Genomic DNA, 16,054 nt, shown 5'->3' with positions numbered 1-16,054 from the left:
AGGCTGCTACCCCAGACCCAGCGAGCGCGTGGGGCGCTGGGCGCAGGGGGGCGGGGCTTTCGGGACGCGCCCGGCGTGGGGCTCAGGGGACCGGGAGGGCCAGCCTTTCTGTAGGCTGTGTCTGTGGACCGGGAGCGCCTGGACTTTGTTTTTATCCGTTTAGGCAATTCAATCGCTTTTAAAGTGGCGATTGTTTTAAATGGCATAATTTCGATTACTGGTGTATTTGGATTTCTTCTTCTTTTTAAAAAATTATTTATTTATTTATTTAGGCTGCGCTGGGTCTTAGTTGCAGCATGTGGGATCTAGTTCCCTGACCAGGGAACCCAGTCCCCCTGCATTGGAGGCGCGGAGTCTTAACCAATGGACCGCCAGGGAAGTCCCTGGATTTCTTTTTTAAAATAAACTTTATTTTTAGAATCGCTGTAGATTTTCAGAGAAATTGCTGAGACTTCCGGAGAGTTCCCATGCACTTCACTTCACGGTCGATTTCCTCTATTATGAGGAACTACGTTAGTACAGTACACTTGCTACAATTAATAACCCAATATTGACACATTATTAACTACAGTCCACACTTTATTCAGATCTACTTAGTTTTTACCTAACATCCTCTTTCTGTTCCAGGATCCCACAGTAAGTTTAATTGTTCTCCCTGGGCGCCTCCTGGCTGCGGCAGTTTCTCAGACTTTCCTTGTCTTCGGTGACCTTGATGGTTTTGAGTGCTGGTCAGGACATCCTGTAGCCTGTTCCTCTGTTGGGATTTGTCTGGTGGGGTTGTGGGTTTCAGAGAGGTACAGTGCCCTTCTCGTTGCAAGTGTCAAGGGTGAATGCCCTCAACATGGCTCACCACTGTGACCCTGGCCCTGATCACTGGGCGGTGAGCCTTTCCATTCTCTGCCCATTGGAAGGAAGTCAGTATTGGCCAACCACGATTAAGAAGTGGGGGGTTGTGCCCCCTTCCTTGAGGGTAGAACATCTACATAAATTATTTGGAATTCTTCTGTATGGAATATTTGACTCTTCCATTTATTTATTTATTCTGTCACTTGTATCAATATGGAGTCATGGATACATATTTATTTTTATTGTGGTTATACACATTACATAAAATTTACCATTTTAATTGTTTTAAGTGCACAGCTCAGTGACATTAAGCACATTCACATTGTTGTGCAACCATCACTACTATCTGTCTCCAGAACTTTCTCATCTTGCAAAACTGAAACTCTGTCCCCATTAAACACTAACTCCCCACCCCCTCCCCCAGCCCCTGGCAACAGCCATTCTACTTTCTGTCTCTATTAATTTGACTACTTTAGGGACGGTACATAAATGGAATCATTCGGTATTTGTCTTTTTATAACTGGCTTATTTCACTGAGCACGATGTCCTCAAGGTTCATCCATGTTGTATTAGGTGTTAGAATTTCCTTCCTTTTTAAGGCTGGCTAATAATAATTCTATTGTATATTGTATTAGGGTTCTCCAGAGAAATCAATTATATATATAATATAAAAAATGTATGTAGGGCTTCCCTGGTGGCACAGTGGTTAAGAATCCGCCTGCCAATGCAGGGGACACAGGTTCGATCCCTGGTCCGGGAAGATCCCACACGCCACAGAGCAACTAAGCCTGTGCACCACAACTACTGAGCCTGCGCTCTAGAGCCTGGAAGCCACAACTACTGAAGCCTGCACGCCCTAGAGACTGTGCTCTGCAACAAGAGAAGCCACCGCAATGAGAAGCCCGCGCACCGCATTGAAAAGTAGCTCCTGCTCGCTGCAACTAGAGAAAGCCTGCTCTCAACAACAAAGACCCAACTCAACCAAAAATAAATAAATTAAAAAATATATATATGTAAAATATATAGAGATGAGGTTTTAATTATTTATTTATTTATTGAGGTATAAGATGGGGAGTTTTTTTTTTTTTTTACGGTACACGGGCCTCTCACTGCTGTGGCCTCTCCCATTGCGGAGCACAGGCTCCGGACACGCAGGCTCATGGGCCCAGCTGCTCCGTGGCATGTGGGATCCTCCCGGACCGGGGTACCCGGCAGGCGGACCCTCAACCGCTGCGCCACCAGGGAAGCCCAAGATGGGGAGATTTATTATAGAAATTGACATGTGATTATGAAGGAGGAGGAGATCTGCCATCTGCAAGCTGCAGGCCCAGGACGCCTGTGCTGTAATTCAGTCTGAGCGTGAGGGCTGAGAACCAGGAACGCTGATGTCCGAGGGTAGGAAAGGATGGATGTCCCAGGTCAGGCAAAGAGACAGCTTGTCCTCTGCCTTTTTGTCCTGCCTGGGCCCTCAACAGATGGGATGATGCCCACCTGCATTGGGGAGGGCAACCTTTCTTACTTGTGTTCAGATTCAACACCAGTCTCCTCCAGACACACTATCCCAGTCACACCCAGCTGTCTGGGTGCCCTTAGCCTAGCCAAGTGGACACATAATATTAACCATCACACACACACACACACACACACACACACACACACACACCATGTTTTGTTTATCCAACTCCGTCCATTGACGGACATTTGTTTATTTTTCCTACTTTTTAACACCTCTGAATAACACTGCTATGAACACGGGTATGCAAACACGTGTTTGAGGCCCTGTTTTCAATTCTTTGGGGAATAGGCCCAGAACTGCAGTTGCTGGGTCACATGGTAATGCTATGCCTACTTTTTCTAGGAAGCTCTGTACTGTCTTCCACCAGCGTCTACATTCCCACCAGCAGTGCACGAGGGTTCCAATGTCTCCACATCCTCACCAACACTTCTTTTTTAAAAATATGGGATGCTTCACAAATTTGTGTGTCATCCTTGCGCAGGGGCCATGCTAATTTTCTCTGTATTGTTCCAATTTTAGTATCTGTGCTGCTGAAGTGAGCACTCACCAACACTTCTTGTTTTCTGTTTTTTTTTTTTTTTTTTTGCGGTGTGTGGGCCTCTCACTGCTGTGGCCTCTCCCGTTGTGGAGCACAGGCTCCAGACGCGCAGGCTCAGCGGCCATGGCTCACGGGCCCAGCCGCTCCGCGGCATGTGGGATCTTCCCGGACCGGGGCACAAACCCGTGTCCCCTGCATCAGTGGGTGGACTCTCAACCACTGCGCCACCAGGGAAGCCCTGGTTTCTGTTTTTTGGTAGTGGCCATCCTGATGGGTGTGAGGTGGTATCTCGTTGTGCTGTTGACTCGCACTCCCTGATGATCAGTGATGCTGAGCATCTTGTCATGTGCTTGTTGGCCATGTGCGTGTCTTCTCTGGAGAAAGGTCTATCAAGTTCCTTGCCCAGTTTTTGAATTAGGTTGTTTATTTATTTAAACAAACAAATTATTTATTTATTTATATTTTTGGCTGCGTTGCGTCTTTGTTTCTGTGCGAGGGCTTTCTCTAGTTGCGGCGAGCGGGGGCCACTCTTCATCGCGGTGCGCGGGCCTCTCACTATCGCGGCCTCTCTTGTTGCGGAGCACAGGCTCCAGACGCGCAGGCTCAGTAGTTGTGGCTCACGGGCCTAGTTGCTCCGCGGCATGTGGGATCTTCCCAGACCAGGGCTCGAAGCCGTGTCCCCTGCATTGGCAGGCAGATTCTCAATCACTGCGCCACCAGGGAAGCCCTGGGTTGTTTATTTTTGGTGTTGAGTTGTAGGAGTTCTTTACATTTTCTGGGTATTAATCGCTTATCAGATATAAGATTTGCAAATATCTTCTCCCATCCTGTGGGCTGCCTTTTCTCTCTGTTGATGGTGTGCTTTAATGCACAATGATATTTACCTTATACTTTGGTTATAACCCAATACGACTTGATTTATTTTCTTTTTCACATTGTTCCAGCTTTGGCTCCTGGAAACTCTGTCAGGTGGCTGGGTTTACTTTCTTTATTCTTCTAATTTTATTGAGGTATAACTCACATACAGCACTGTATAAGTTTAAGGTGTACAGCATAATGACTTGACGTACATACATCATGAACATGAACCACAAGTTTGGTGAACATCCATCATCTCATATAGGTACAAAATTAAAGAAATAGAAAAAAAAATTTTTCCTTGTGATGGGAACTCAGGATTTACCCTCTTAACGACTTTCATGTATAACATACAGTGTTAATTACATTTATCATGTTGTGCCTTACATCCATAGTACTTATTTTTCTTATAACTGGAAGTTTCTACCCTTTGGCTGCCTTCCTCCAATTCCTCCTCCCCCTACCTGGGTTTACCTTTATTTTTTTTTTAATTAACAAAAAATTTATTTATTTATTTGGTTGCACTGGAGCTAAGGCTCCTTAGTTGCAGCTCGCCTGCTCGTTAGTTGTGGCACGTGGGCTCCTTAGTTGCGGCATGCAGACTTCTTAGTTGCAGCATGCATGTGGGATCTAGTTCCCTGACCAGGGATCCAACCAGGGCCCCCTGCATTGGGAGCGTGGAGTCTTAGTCACTGCACCACCAGGGAAGTCCCGGGTTTACCTTTATTATGTTACTTTCTGCTTCCTAGTTATGCTGCTTTATTTTAGTTTTTATTTTTAATTTTTGGCTGCACCATGCAGCTTGCTGGACCTTAGTTCCCTGACCAGGGATTGAACCCATGCCCTTGGCAGTGAGAGCACAGAGTCTTAACCACTGGAGCTCCAGGGAATGCCCCCCTATGCTGCCTTTCTTATACTTCCTTCTCCCTTCCTATATTCTATTAGGTTCATTACGTTTTCTTTAGTCTTTTTTCCTTCCATAGATGTGGAAGTTATACAACCTATTTCTAGTCTTTTAGTGGTTATCTTAAGAGTTTCACATTACTTTTTTTAAAAAATAAATTTATTTAGTTATTTATTTGTGGCTGTGTTGGGTCTTCGTTGCTGCGCATGGGCTTTTTTCTCTAGTTGCGGCGAGCAGGGGCTACTCTTCGTTGCGGTGCGCAGGCTTCTCATTGCGGTGGCTTCTCTTGTTGAGGACCTCGGGCTCTAGGCGCTCAGGCTTCAGTAGTTGCAGCACGCGGGCTCAGTAGTTGTGACTTGCGGGCTCTAGAGCGCAGGCTCAGTAGCTGTGGCACATGGGCTTAGTTGCTCTGCGGCATGTGGGATCTTCCCCAGACCAGGGCTCGAACCCATGTCCCCTGCATTGGCAGGTGGATTCTTAACCACTGCGCCACCAGGGAAGTCCCCACATTACATTTTAATCTCAATCACTAGCCCTGGCCATTTCCTGAACACTACCGGATCTTACACTTGCATCCCTCCCCTCTTGCATGGTTGGTGGTCCAGGGTTTGGGTTTCTTTGACACCCCTTGTCCAGGGTAAGCTGCCCCCAAGCAAGCCCTGTGACAACGGCTCAAGATGGGGGCACGCAGCCTTTCTGTGGGCACAGGAAGTAAGACGGGACAGAAGGGGGCAGTCCCAGAGCTGGGCAGGGGGCTTTGGGCAGGGGGCTCAGTCCACCGGGACCTGGGAAGACTGTGTCACGTGCAGCCCTGTCACCCGCCAGCGAGGAGGCTGGGGGGCTGCGGCACAGCCCAGGTGCCAGCCCCCACGTGGCTGCCCCAGCTGGCCGAGTGAACCTCAGGCGGAGGCTGTGGAAAGAAGGGAGGGGTCTGAGAAACTCCGTGCCTAGCCACCCCCCGCCCCGCTATGCTCTAGCCCCTCGAGGGAGCCCCCGGCCCAGCCGTGCTTGCCTGATTCCTGCCAGCACTGCCACCAGGTCCCTCTGTCCACCCAAGTGAGGCTCAGCTTCATCTCAGCTGGGTCAGCTGCAGCCCTCCTGGGTTGTCGGCCTAGTGGCCACGCGGGAGGGGGGCCTGAGGGGGACAAATATTGGCTCCAGTTGGGGCGTGGCCTGTGCACTGTGCTCCCCTGGGGTGGCAGTTCTGGGCCCAGCCCTTCACAGGGAGAGCCGAGCAGGACCTGAAGGCCAGAATTCCAGAGGAGGGGGTGTCACCCACCCTGACGTCCCGCCTACATGTCAAGGCCCCTGCTGTCCCACCAGGGCTCGACTTTGATGGGCAACAGGTGTCACTGAAGGTCAGCCACTCTGACACTCAAGTCCTGGGCTTGGGACTGCGGTTCTCTGCCCTCCCTCCACTGCCTGGGGCAGCAGAGATCTGTAGGCAGCCAGAGACCCAGCGCTCAGCACAATAACACCCGGCATTCACACCCACACCCACATCCGCTCCCACGTTCACACCCAACCCACGTTCACACCCATGTTCACACCCACATGCAAGCTCACACCCACACCCATGTTCACACTCACACCAATGTCCACACCCACACCCATGCTAACACCCACACCCACACCTGCACTCACGCTCACTCACACCCGCACTCACACCCACGCCCACGCTCACACCCACACTCACATCCACACCCACACCCACGCCCATGCCCACACCCACACCCACGCCCATGCTCACACCTACATTCACACCCGCACTCACACCCACACCCACGCTCACATCCACACCCACACCCACGCCCACGCCCACACCCACACTCACGCTCACCCCGGCTTTCAAGTCCCCACTCCTGACCCACCCTCCACCTTGGTGACTGTGTGGAGTTTCATGTGTGGGCACCAGCCACTGGGCCTCTCATCCCCTTCCAGTGTGACCCACTGCAGGGACAATCCCCACGCCTGGCGCCTTGTGGCATCTGGGCAGCGAGGGACCCATCTCCAGAGCCCATCTGGTTGCACCCTGGGTTGTCCGGAAGCAGCCCCCGAGGTGGGGTGTGGGGTACAGGCCATGGGCTAGGGGTAAAGTCCCGCTGTCCTGCAGGAAGCCTCGGGCCAGCCAACAGGCTCTGGCATGAGCGCCCTTCAGAGTGTCCCACATGGGGCCACAGTGGTCGGTGAGCTGGGTCTGCACCTGAGGGCCCCCCGGAGGTGTGGGGCTTGCAGTGTCTTCTTACTGGGGACCCCCAGTGGCAGTGTCTGTGGGTCTCTTCTCTTCTCTGGAAGAGGATGACTGGTCTGCACCGTGTGTGTGGGGGGGCACTGAGGGAGGGGCTAGGGCCCCCCTGCTGCGCACATGAACTTTCCTCTCCCCCTGGCCTGGGGTTTCAGTCTGCGAGTTCAGCCGTTCTCTTAGGGGAGCCCATGGTTCCGTCCAGATCCGCCCAGAGAACACAACGTGTGCCCTGCCGTGGGGTAGGGTGGCCCTGGGGGCCTGTGCACAGATGCCCAGGTGCTGGGAGCACACTGCTCTGGCCTCCCTGGGTCCCCGCCCTTGGTCACCCTCTGACCTGATTAGGTCTCTGCAGAGAAACAGACCAATGGGAGAGAGCGGGAGGGAGGGAGACTGACTTATTTTAAGGAACTGGCTCACGTGGTTGTGGCTTGTCCAGCAGCTAGAGACCCAGGGAGGAGCTGAGGCTGCAGCTCAGGGCCAGAGGTTGTGTACAGCAGGACTCCTTCTTCCTGGCGACCTCAGGCTTTTCTCTTAAGGCCTTCCACTCTTCGGATGAGACCCACCCACATTATCAGGGTCATCTGCTTTACTCAAATCTACAGATTTCCATGTTGATCACATGGAAAAAACCCTTCATGACCCCCACGTTCACTGCAGCATTATTCACAGTAGCCAAGAGGTGGAAGCAACCTGAATGTCCATAGATTGACGGATAAACAAAATGTGGTCTATTCATCCAATGAAATATTATTCAACCTTAAGAAAGAAATTCTGACACCTGCTAAAACGTGGATGCTCCTAGAGGACATGATGCTGAGAGAAATAAGCCAGACGCAGAAGGACAAATACCGTCTGATGCCGCTCATACGACGTCCCTAGGGGAGTCAAGTCCGCAGACAGAAAAGCAGGAGGGTGGGTGTCGGGCTGGGGCGTGAGTGTTTAATGGCAACAGAGTTTCGGTTTGGGAAGACGGAAAGTTCTGGAGATCTACTGCCTAACAAGGCCCGTATAGTTTACGCTACTGAACTGCACACTTAAAAATGGTTAAGATGGTTAATTTTATGTTTTGTGCTTTGTACCACAAACAATACAAAAAAGACCAAACGAAAAGATTGTGGTTCATGACAGAGGTTCAGTATATGTTAGTTCCCTTTTCTGAGTAATATTTTATGCTAATTTCACCACTGTAATCAATACGTATATGAAAAAACACACCTTCACAGCAACACCTAGACTAGTGTTTGGGCAAACATCTGGGCTTGTAGCCTGGCCAACGGGATGCAAAACTGACCCTCACGCCCTCCTTCTCCGCAGGCCCTTGCTCTCCCCGCACCCCCTGCCCCACTGCCGTCGTGCGGCAGCCCCCACCAGCCTTCTTCTCCTCCAGCTGTGGTCCGGGTGTAGAGATGCGACTAGTTTCCTTGAAATGGTCTGGGGATTTTTGAGGGAAGGGGTGGGAAAATCTTTTCTCACCGTCACAAAGCCTGAAGCCACAGCCCGGAGCAGCCAGGACAAAGGTAGGGCGCCCAGAGCCGGCTTCTTCTTCCATCCTGGCCCGGGGCCGCTGGCCCGGTGCCCGCTGGAGCCATTTTGTCCCCGTCAGCACAGATCTTGCGGCCTCAGCAGCTGTCCTGGGCCTCAGCAGGAAATGGCCCTGTGGCTTCCATATTCTGGCCCGCGGAGGGCCAGCCAGGCCGGTGGGGTACGGGGCATACCTCGCCTGCTAGATTCGTCAGGTGGCCATGGGGCCGAGGCAGATGTGTGTCGGCGTGCGTGACCCTGGGGGCCATGCATGGGGGTGAAGGGAACTAGTGGGGGCCTGTCTGTGACCAGCGCTGGGGGCAGGAGCTGGAGGGGGGATGGGAGGAGCCCCTCAGCCCCAGCTTGTACTCACAGACCTCCGAGCGCCGTGGCCAGGCCAGCAGGTCACTGCCCGGACAGGAGCACAGGGACCTGGGCCCGGGGTCGGGAGCCAGAGCCACCACCCCACGTTGGGGTGGCGGCGGGTGTGTGTCCGAGGGCTGAGCGCACACAGGCAGGGGTGTGTGTGCTGCTGTGGCGTCTCGTTACTGAACAGCCAGGCCACGGGGCTCCCTTGGGAGCCAGCTTTGCTCTTCTGAGCGGAAGGGGGTCAGGTTTCCCTGAGAATAGCCCCGACCGCCCAGAGGCACCTGGCTTGGCCTCCCCATGGCCAGTCCAGCCCCCTGGTCCCATCTGCTCTGCATCCTCTCGCCCCTAGTTCGTGGCCAGCTGTCTTCTCCTGGGACTGTGGACCCCCAGCCCCTCCTGCACAGGGTGGCCCGAGGGGGACCCCAGTGCATGTTTATTGAACCTGTCTTTAGAGGGTGTCTGCAAAGTGCTGGCACCGTGCTGGGCCCTGGGTCCTTGGGGATGTGAGGGCGACACCTGGCCAGGGAGGGCCGTCAACAAGAACCCTCACCAAGAACTGATGACAGCCCGTGGGGCCTCCCGCTGCACAGTGGGGGGAAGGGGCTCACTGGGGAGAAGGGAACAGCCCCTCTCCTGCCCTGGCCCACGATGTCCATCCTTGCCGTGGCCCAGGGGGGCCTTGGCTGGGACCCAGGGTCAGAGAGGGAGCTCTGGGGCGAGGGGCTGCTCAGGCCAGGAAGGGCCACGTGGGGAAGGGCCAACCTGTCCCAAAATAGGGCTGACAGGATCTCCTGGCCATAAAAGGCTCTTGGAATCTGGACCCCAGGGACCCCGGGCAGCTGGATCCGCTAAAGCTCAGCCGCCCCCTCTGCCCCTTGTACTCTGCCCACAGCAGCTCCAGCGCCACCGTGCAGTGTCCCCTCAGCCAGCCACAGACATGGTAAGGCTGCTCCCGGCGCCCGGCAGAGCCCCCGGCGGGCTGGGCTGGGCGGTCCAGCAGGAGCTGGGCAGTGCCTGGGCGAGAGAGGACGGCGGGCAAGCCTCTGCACACACGGGGATCAGGCTGGGGCCGTGACCAAAGGTGGGAGGGTCTCTGGGGACCTGAGGAAGACGTCCAATAAGGCTGGGGGGAGAGCGCGGAGTGGGGGGCCCGAGGCCGGGCCCTGCCGGCCACTGGCGCTGCTCTTGCTCTGGGGCCCAGGCCGGAGCAGCCCTTTCGGAAAGCGGCCGGGGCGGTGGCAGGCAGGGTGGCCCGGCCCTGGACTATCACTCTGGGATGCCAGAACAGGCTGGGGCCTTCACCCTGGCCCCCAGGCCAGGCTCCTCCCCACGCTGGCCATGGTGTCCCTCCCCTGGCCTCACTGGCTGTCCAGCGCTGCCCCACTGCACTCTCACGTGGCTGGCCTGCCCCTGCCTCGAGCGCCGTCCCCCCTGAGTGGCCTCGCGGAGCCTTGCTCTCCCTTCAAGACCCATCCCTGTGCCGCCTGGCCTCAAGCCTGCTCTGGGCTGGGGCCTCCAGCCTCCCCTGGACTGAGGGGTGGAGGGGCTCCTGGCGAGCCTGGGCCCATGTCCCCACAGACGGAGCGCCTGACGGCGGAGCAGATCGAGGAGTACAAGGGGGTCTTTGAGATGTTTGATGAGGAGGGCAACGGGGCGGTGAAGACGGACGAGCTGGAGCGGCTCATGAGTCTGATGGGCATCAACCCCACCAAGGGCGAGCTGGCCTCCATGGCCAAGGACGTGGACAGAGACAGTGAGGCCGCCAGGGGCAGCGGGAGGGGCGTCACCGGGGTGTGAGTGGGGAGGGGCTCGCCGCCCTCACTCGGGCACCTGCTGCTTGCTCCCGCAGAGAAAGGGTTCTTCAACTGCGACAGCTTCCTGGCGCTGATGGGGGTGTACTGGGAGAAGGCCCAGAACCAGGAGAGTGAGCTCAGGGCGGCCTTCCGCATCTTCGACAAGGAGGGCAAGGGCTACATTGACTGGGACACGCTCAAGTAGGGCCCCGGGCCGGCGCGGGTGCGGGGGCGGGGGGAGGGCCCGCTGGCTGCCACTCAGCGCAGGCTCCTGCAGGTACGTGCTCATGAATGCGGGCGAGCCCCTCAGCGAGCTGGAGGCCGAGCAGATGATGAAGGAAGCCGACAAGGACGGGGACAGGACCATCGACTACGAGGGTGAGTGGGGGATGGGCCCCGGGAGCCCGGCGGCCGGGTCAGGCCAGGCTGCCTACTTGTCCCTCTGCTCTCAGAGTTCGTGGCCATGATGACTGGGGAGTCCTTCAAGCTGGTCCAGTAGGAGCAGCCACTGCGGCCGTGGGAAGCCCGCTGCCTGCTGCCATCACCCTGCCGCCCACCCTGTCATCCACCCCACGCCGGCTCCGTGGCCAATAAACGCTCCGGCCAGACTCGTGTGTGCTTCACTGTCCCAAGGCTGGAAAAAGGGGCTGCAAAGCTGCGGGTCTGGAGGAGGGAGAGGGTTCTCCTGAGCTGCCCATCACACTTGGGCCATCACTTCTGTGGGACACCCGACACTGCCTACAGCCCAGCTCTGGGTTCCGCACACCAGCCGGAAGGCCAGGCTGGGCATAGGTTGAGGACCACGTACTCACGCTGCCTGCCTGCCCTGCGAGGCTGCTGCCCGAGGGCCCCTCCCGGAGCTCTTTCCTCCATATGGAGATCACTTAGATAGAAACTTTATTCTCTCTCTCTCCAAAAAGCTGTAGACATCACAGCAGGCTCTGAGCCCTGAGGCTTAGGTCTGTGGGGCCTCATCTGGACTGAGGGCCTGCTGGGCCTGAGCCAGGGGCCAGGGCTGAACGAGGCAGCGTGTGTGTGTGTGTGTGTGTGTGTGTGTGTGTGTGTGTGTGTGTGTGTGTGGCCAACACAGGGCCGGCTGGCTCAGATGCCCAGCGTTACATAGCAACGAGGCCAGGGCTGCAGCAATGTGCCGGACGGCTGGCCTTCCCGGGTGGGAAGGATGGTGAGGGTGGGCTGGGGTGCCCTTGCACAGTCCCCTGTGAGCACAGAGTGGCTGGTGGCATCGGGAGGCTCGGGAGAGCTTTCCTGCCCCCTCCGGGGGGGCACCAGGGCTACAGCCAGGGGTGTTGGGCATTGCGGTCCCACCCCTGGGGCCCTGGAGGGGTCTCTAGGCATGAGGCCTCAGGGAGGGGGCTGGGCTACTGGGAGGGGGGTGGCTCTTCCTGTCTGGTTTTAGCCATCTTGACGGCCTCCTCGTAGGAGGGCGGCAGCTCAGGGGCATACAGGCTGTAGGCGGGAGGGCTCACAGAGTCGAGGTCCAGCTCCCCCAAGGGCATGGGCAGCCGCATGCCCAGCGGGTACTGCACAGAGCTGTAGGCTGCAGGGAACCAGAATGGGTTTGTGGCGACGGGTGGCTCTGGCCCTCACCAGTCCCCTGCCGCCCCTTCAGACAGGTGGGCCGCCGGGCGAGGTCTGCCGGCACTCACATGACACAGTGCTGTGCATGGGGCTGTCGCTGTCCGCGGGGATGGCTGTCAGGTCGCAGGACTCAGGTGCTGATGGCAGGTGTGGCTGGGCGTGCGCCCGCTTCCGGAGACAGCAGAAGCGGACACAGCTGGCCGTGGCCCCACACAGCAGGAGCAGGAGCACAGCAAGCAGGAGGAGCCTGGGCGGGGGGGCAACATCTGCCGCTGGACCGACCCCTGGCCGCTGGGCGCCTGCTCCCTGGGGGCAGTCACAGCCCGGTTGCCCAAGACAAGGCGATGGATAGGGTAAAAGAGAACCAGGGACTCTGTCTCCAGGCCAGAGGCCTCCTCCCGGCCCGGCCTGGCCTCCTGCTGCTGGCCTGCCCTGGCTGTCTCTCCAGGGCTGGCCACAACTGGCCTTGGGCTTACTCCCAGGACACGCTGTCCCAGACCGACTGCACAGTCCTGTGCCCAGACCAATGACCATGTTCACAGGGGCCTCCCACAGGGGCGGGGAGCGAGGGAGTGGGAGGTGGGCAAGCAGGCTACAAGGGAAGTCCTGCCCAGGGCCCCGGGGGTGTCCCTAGCCATGGGGGACTCAGGCAGGACCCACGCAGGAGGTCACCCCTGGTGCTGGGGGAGGAGGCTGGGGTCAGCATGCCAGGCTCTGAGGGCCCCAGCGCCGTCCCGCCAGCGGCCCAGGAGGGGGACAGTGCTGGCGACGCCTCGGCCGTGGAGTCAGGCGGGGTGGGGGTCTGGTGGGCCTGGCCCGGGGGAGAACCGTCGCACCCGGCTGCGCGCCGCGGCCTCCACTTACCCCACGTGCCACAGGCTGCTCCAGCGGGCCTGGGGCGGGCACCTGCGGGGACGGGGGCACTTGGAGCAGGCGAGGCAGGGCCCGGCCGACCGCCCTGCCCGAGCCTCCCCCAGGGTGGGGCCACCCCAGCTCCCTCCCCCCCGCCCCCACTTACTGATCCGAGGGGTCGCAGCTGCCTTCCGCGAAGCCCAGCGCCACCTGTGGGGACAGGGGTGAGTCCGGGCCAGGGCGCGCCGAGCGCAGACCCGCCCCGCGGTGCACGAGCCGAGCGCCCCGCGACCCACCTGCGGCAGCTGCAGGAGCGGCGGCAGCAGCAGGAGCCCGCGGTCAGCTAGGGCGCCCTCGAACATGCTCAGCGCCGACGGGAAGCGCGAGCCCACTAGCCTCGAGGCTTTATGGAGGCCCCGCCCCTAGGCCACCTCCCAGCGCAAGCCCCGCCCCCCGAGACCGCGTCCATTGGAGGGCTCGCCCTGTAGCCGCGCCCATGTGCCTCGCCCCTACCCTCCGCCCAAGGTTAGCCGCGCCCTTTAGCGGCCCCCACCCCCCCGCAGGCTCTGGGCAGGCCCTAGATTCCCCCGCTCCAGGGCCCCGCCCACAAGCCCCACCTCTTGGCCCTCCCATCAGGTCCGTTTTCTCTGTGTTTCCTCAGCCTAGGATCGCGGGGTGGGGGGCGGTCTCGCCCCGTTGGCTTCTTGCAGTCGGGCTTGGGGTGGACCGGGGCGCACCCTGAACAGCTGTGGCCCGGTCTGCACAGGGTGTGGCCTCGGAGGGTGGCGGCCAGGACACACGTGGCCACGCCTCGCACACACCCCGGTGCTCAAGGTAAGGGTTGCAGCAGTCAAGACGCTGGGGCGTTCCTAGCGCGCTGTTCAACTACATTTAGTGGGCCCGCTCGCTGCGGGCGCTCGCTGCCCCTCTGCCTTCCGCTCCGCCATCCGGGCGCTCAGGCTGAGGGAGGTGGTCAGCACGGCAAGGAGCAGGGTAGTGTGTCTTGTCTGGGGAGGGTGGGAGGAGAAGCTACCCCGCCGTGTTTTTCTTCATTGCACTCAGGACGTACTCCACAAGCATCTCCCCACTGGAGGGGAAGTGACTGCAGCTCCTTGAGGGCAGGGCCTCCTCGGCTTGGCTCTCTCATGCCTAGATCTGCCAGCTGCCTGCTCCATGATCTCTGCCCTGCCTCTGTCCTGCAGCTGTCCAGCACCTCCTGGCTGTACCATGGCCCCCAAGGCCCCTCCTGACTACCCTCTTCCTCCATTCTGCTTCGGAGGCCCGGCTCAGGAGTGGGAGGGAGGGGGATGGGCACTGGTCCAGCCAGCAGGCAGGAGTGCAGGCAGGGCCTTGGTCTGTGAGTACCAGGGTCCGCTGGTTCTAAACCCTGAGAGCCAGGCCAGGGTTTAAAGGAGAGTGGCCTGCCCCTCCCACAGGCCAGCCTGAGGGGGAGGCAGGGGTAGTGCTCTGCAGGGAGGACCTCCTCCTGGGGCCTGGCCTGGGCTGCAGGACCCTGGCTTCTCTTCTCACCTAGTGAGAAAGCAGCCCCTGTGAGGGCTAGGAAAGGACCTGGGTCTGCCCACCAGACTGAAGTCCTGCAAAATGCTGCTCTATGGACACCGTCACTGGCTCAAGGTTAGGGAGATGGCAGACTTTCAGGCACCGAGGAAGTGGGGTGAGGGCTCCAGGCTGGTGTCCTGAAGCCTGTGCCCAGGGAATTCCCCGGGTGCACCTTGCCCTCCACTCCTGCCAGGGAAGGCTGCGAGTGCTCGCCTGGGGGAGGCACGGGGGTGGCGTGGGCGGGCTGGGCGTGCTGGGGTGTACACAGGGGGCCCGGATGGGGGGGCTCTGTGGGGACAGTGTCTAACCTGCCACTCTCCAGAAGGCAGGGGCTGGGTGCAGGCACTATTCTGGGCTCCCAACAGGGTCTCATGGGCTGGGTGTCCCCCGGACCCTGGCTGGGCCGTGAGGGAGGACACAGTGAGGGCGTGTCCCCGACATTTGCTCGCTCCTTGCTTGGGGGCATCAGGGACCCTGGAACTTGGGAGGAGCAGGGAGGTCTAAGGGGCCGCCTGGGCTTTGGAGCCTGTCGCCCCCCTCCCTCCCCGCCGGCCTCTCTGGGTGTGGAGCCCCGCAAGCCGCCCCCCCCCCCACGCCCAGCTGTTCCCCCAGGGCTCAGTCTTCCAGGCCGAGTTCACTGTTTTATGGACTGACTTGTGAGTGAGGGTGGGAAGCAGGGGCTGCCCCCCTGGGACTCTGTCCGCATCTCTCCTTCACAGCTCACCGCAGGGCTCACCGCAGGGCTCACCGTGGCCCACACTGCAGGCCTGGATGCACAGGTTCACACAGGGTTTATTGACACATGGGCGGGCGCAGCTCTTCCCCCCACCAGGACCTTGAAAGGCTGTGCGGGTGCTGGTGGGGCTGGGGGCTCCGAGGGGCTCAGGCTGGGAGCAGGTTGTGGTCAGGACTGGCCTCATTGCCGGTTCTGAGTGTGGGGCTGGGACAGGAGCTCTTGGTCCCGGGCTCACTGGATACAGGGCAGCAGGAGGTGGCTGTGCCTGTGGAGCTGGGGTGCCCCGGCCATGGGGCCATGTGGGGGGCCACCCTTTTGAAGCTGCCCAGCAGGGATGTCCAGGTCCCAGGCCCCTGGCTGGCTCTGCTGGGTCCACAGACCGGGAGAGGGCTTCAAATGCGGCAGGAAGACCCGAGGGGGCTCTGTGGAGAGACTCCTGTGGCCTCAGGGGCCTGTCACCACCCGCGCTACGAAGAGGACCTTGTAGGTTTCCTTCACGTCCCCCCTGAGCTGCAGCAGCGCTGACACCATGAGTGGGTGGTCCGGCTGGAAGGGGAGAGGCGGGGAAGGAGGGGGACCCTCGGTCAGCTGGCACAGCGGGCAGATGTTTTCTGGCCGTGGCGCTGCCCACCTCACCCGCCCAGGGCCCCCCTGCAGCCCCCTCCCTGGGCGGGGGCAGGGCTGTCATCCTGCCCAGCCTGTGGCTTTCGAAGGCTC

The 16,054-nt window shown here is 58.9% G+C and overlaps 3 protein-coding genes and 1 non-coding gene across 5 annotated transcripts in view; 1 reads left to right on the top strand and 3 right to left on the bottom strand.

The window, feature by feature from the left end:
* Nucleotides 1–2,798: 2,798 nt before the first annotated feature.
* Nucleotides 2,799–2,905, bottom strand: LOC117202406 (U6 spliceosomal RNA). Its single transcript, XR_004484745.1, has one exon. It is a non-coding gene; the product is annotated as a U6 spliceosomal RNA (small nuclear RNA).
* A 7,034-nt stretch (nucleotides 2,906–9,939) lies between these two features.
* CALML6 (calmodulin like 6) lies at nucleotides 9,940–11,181 on the top strand. The gene is made up of 4 exons (XM_004272544.3): nucleotides 9,940–10,550; nucleotides 10,647–10,791; nucleotides 10,868–10,968; nucleotides 11,043–11,181. Exons 1-4 carry the CDS (start codon nucleotides 10,136–10,138, stop codon nucleotides 11,087–11,089), a joined length of 708 nt encoding a protein of 235 aa, XP_004272592.2. The 5' UTR covers nucleotides 9,940–10,135; the 3' UTR covers nucleotides 11,090–11,181.
* Nucleotides 11,182–11,470: 289 nt separating this feature from the next.
* Nucleotides 11,471–13,798, bottom strand: TMEM52 (transmembrane protein 52). Of its 2 annotated transcripts, XM_004286807.4 has the most exons (5): nucleotides 13,338–13,454; nucleotides 13,208–13,251; nucleotides 13,054–13,095; nucleotides 12,258–12,436; nucleotides 11,471–12,148 (listed from the first exon to the last, which is right to left on the bottom strand). In XM_004286807.4, the coding sequence occupies exons 1-5, from the start codon at nucleotides 13,401–13,403 to the stop codon at nucleotides 11,970–11,972; spliced, it is 510 nt and encodes a 169-aa protein (XP_004286855.2). In that variant the 5' UTR covers nucleotides 13,404–13,454; the 3' UTR covers nucleotides 11,471–11,969. The 2 variants fall into 2 exon arrangements, with proteins under 2 accessions (XP_004286855.2, XP_049552291.1); XM_049696334.1 differs by lacking the exon at nucleotides 13,338–13,454 and adding an exon at nucleotides 13,659–13,798 and having other exon boundaries at nucleotides 12,258–13,095.
* A 1,379-nt stretch (nucleotides 13,799–15,177) lies between these two features.
* CFAP74 (cilia and flagella associated protein 74) overlaps nucleotides 15,178–16,054 on the bottom strand; it is a 78,526-nt gene continuing 77,649 nt past the window's right edge. The window contains exon 38 of the mRNA XM_049696341.1: nucleotides 15,178–15,883. Within this exon, the coding sequence (XP_049552298.1) occupies nucleotides 15,782–15,883 (102 nt within the window). The 3' untranslated portion in view covers nucleotides 15,178–15,781. The remainder of the gene's footprint in view (nucleotides 15,884–16,054) is intronic.

The sequence above is a fragment of the Orcinus orca genome, chromosome 1 (genome assembly GCF_937001465.1).
Source record: "Orcinus orca chromosome 1, mOrcOrc1.1, whole genome shotgun sequence".
In the NCBI taxonomy this organism is placed as follows: Eukaryota; Metazoa; Chordata; class Mammalia; order Artiodactyla; family Delphinidae; genus Orcinus; species Orcinus orca.
The sequence above is the reverse complement of the archived record's forward strand: the minus strand, read 5'-3'. Positions and strand labels throughout refer to the sequence as shown.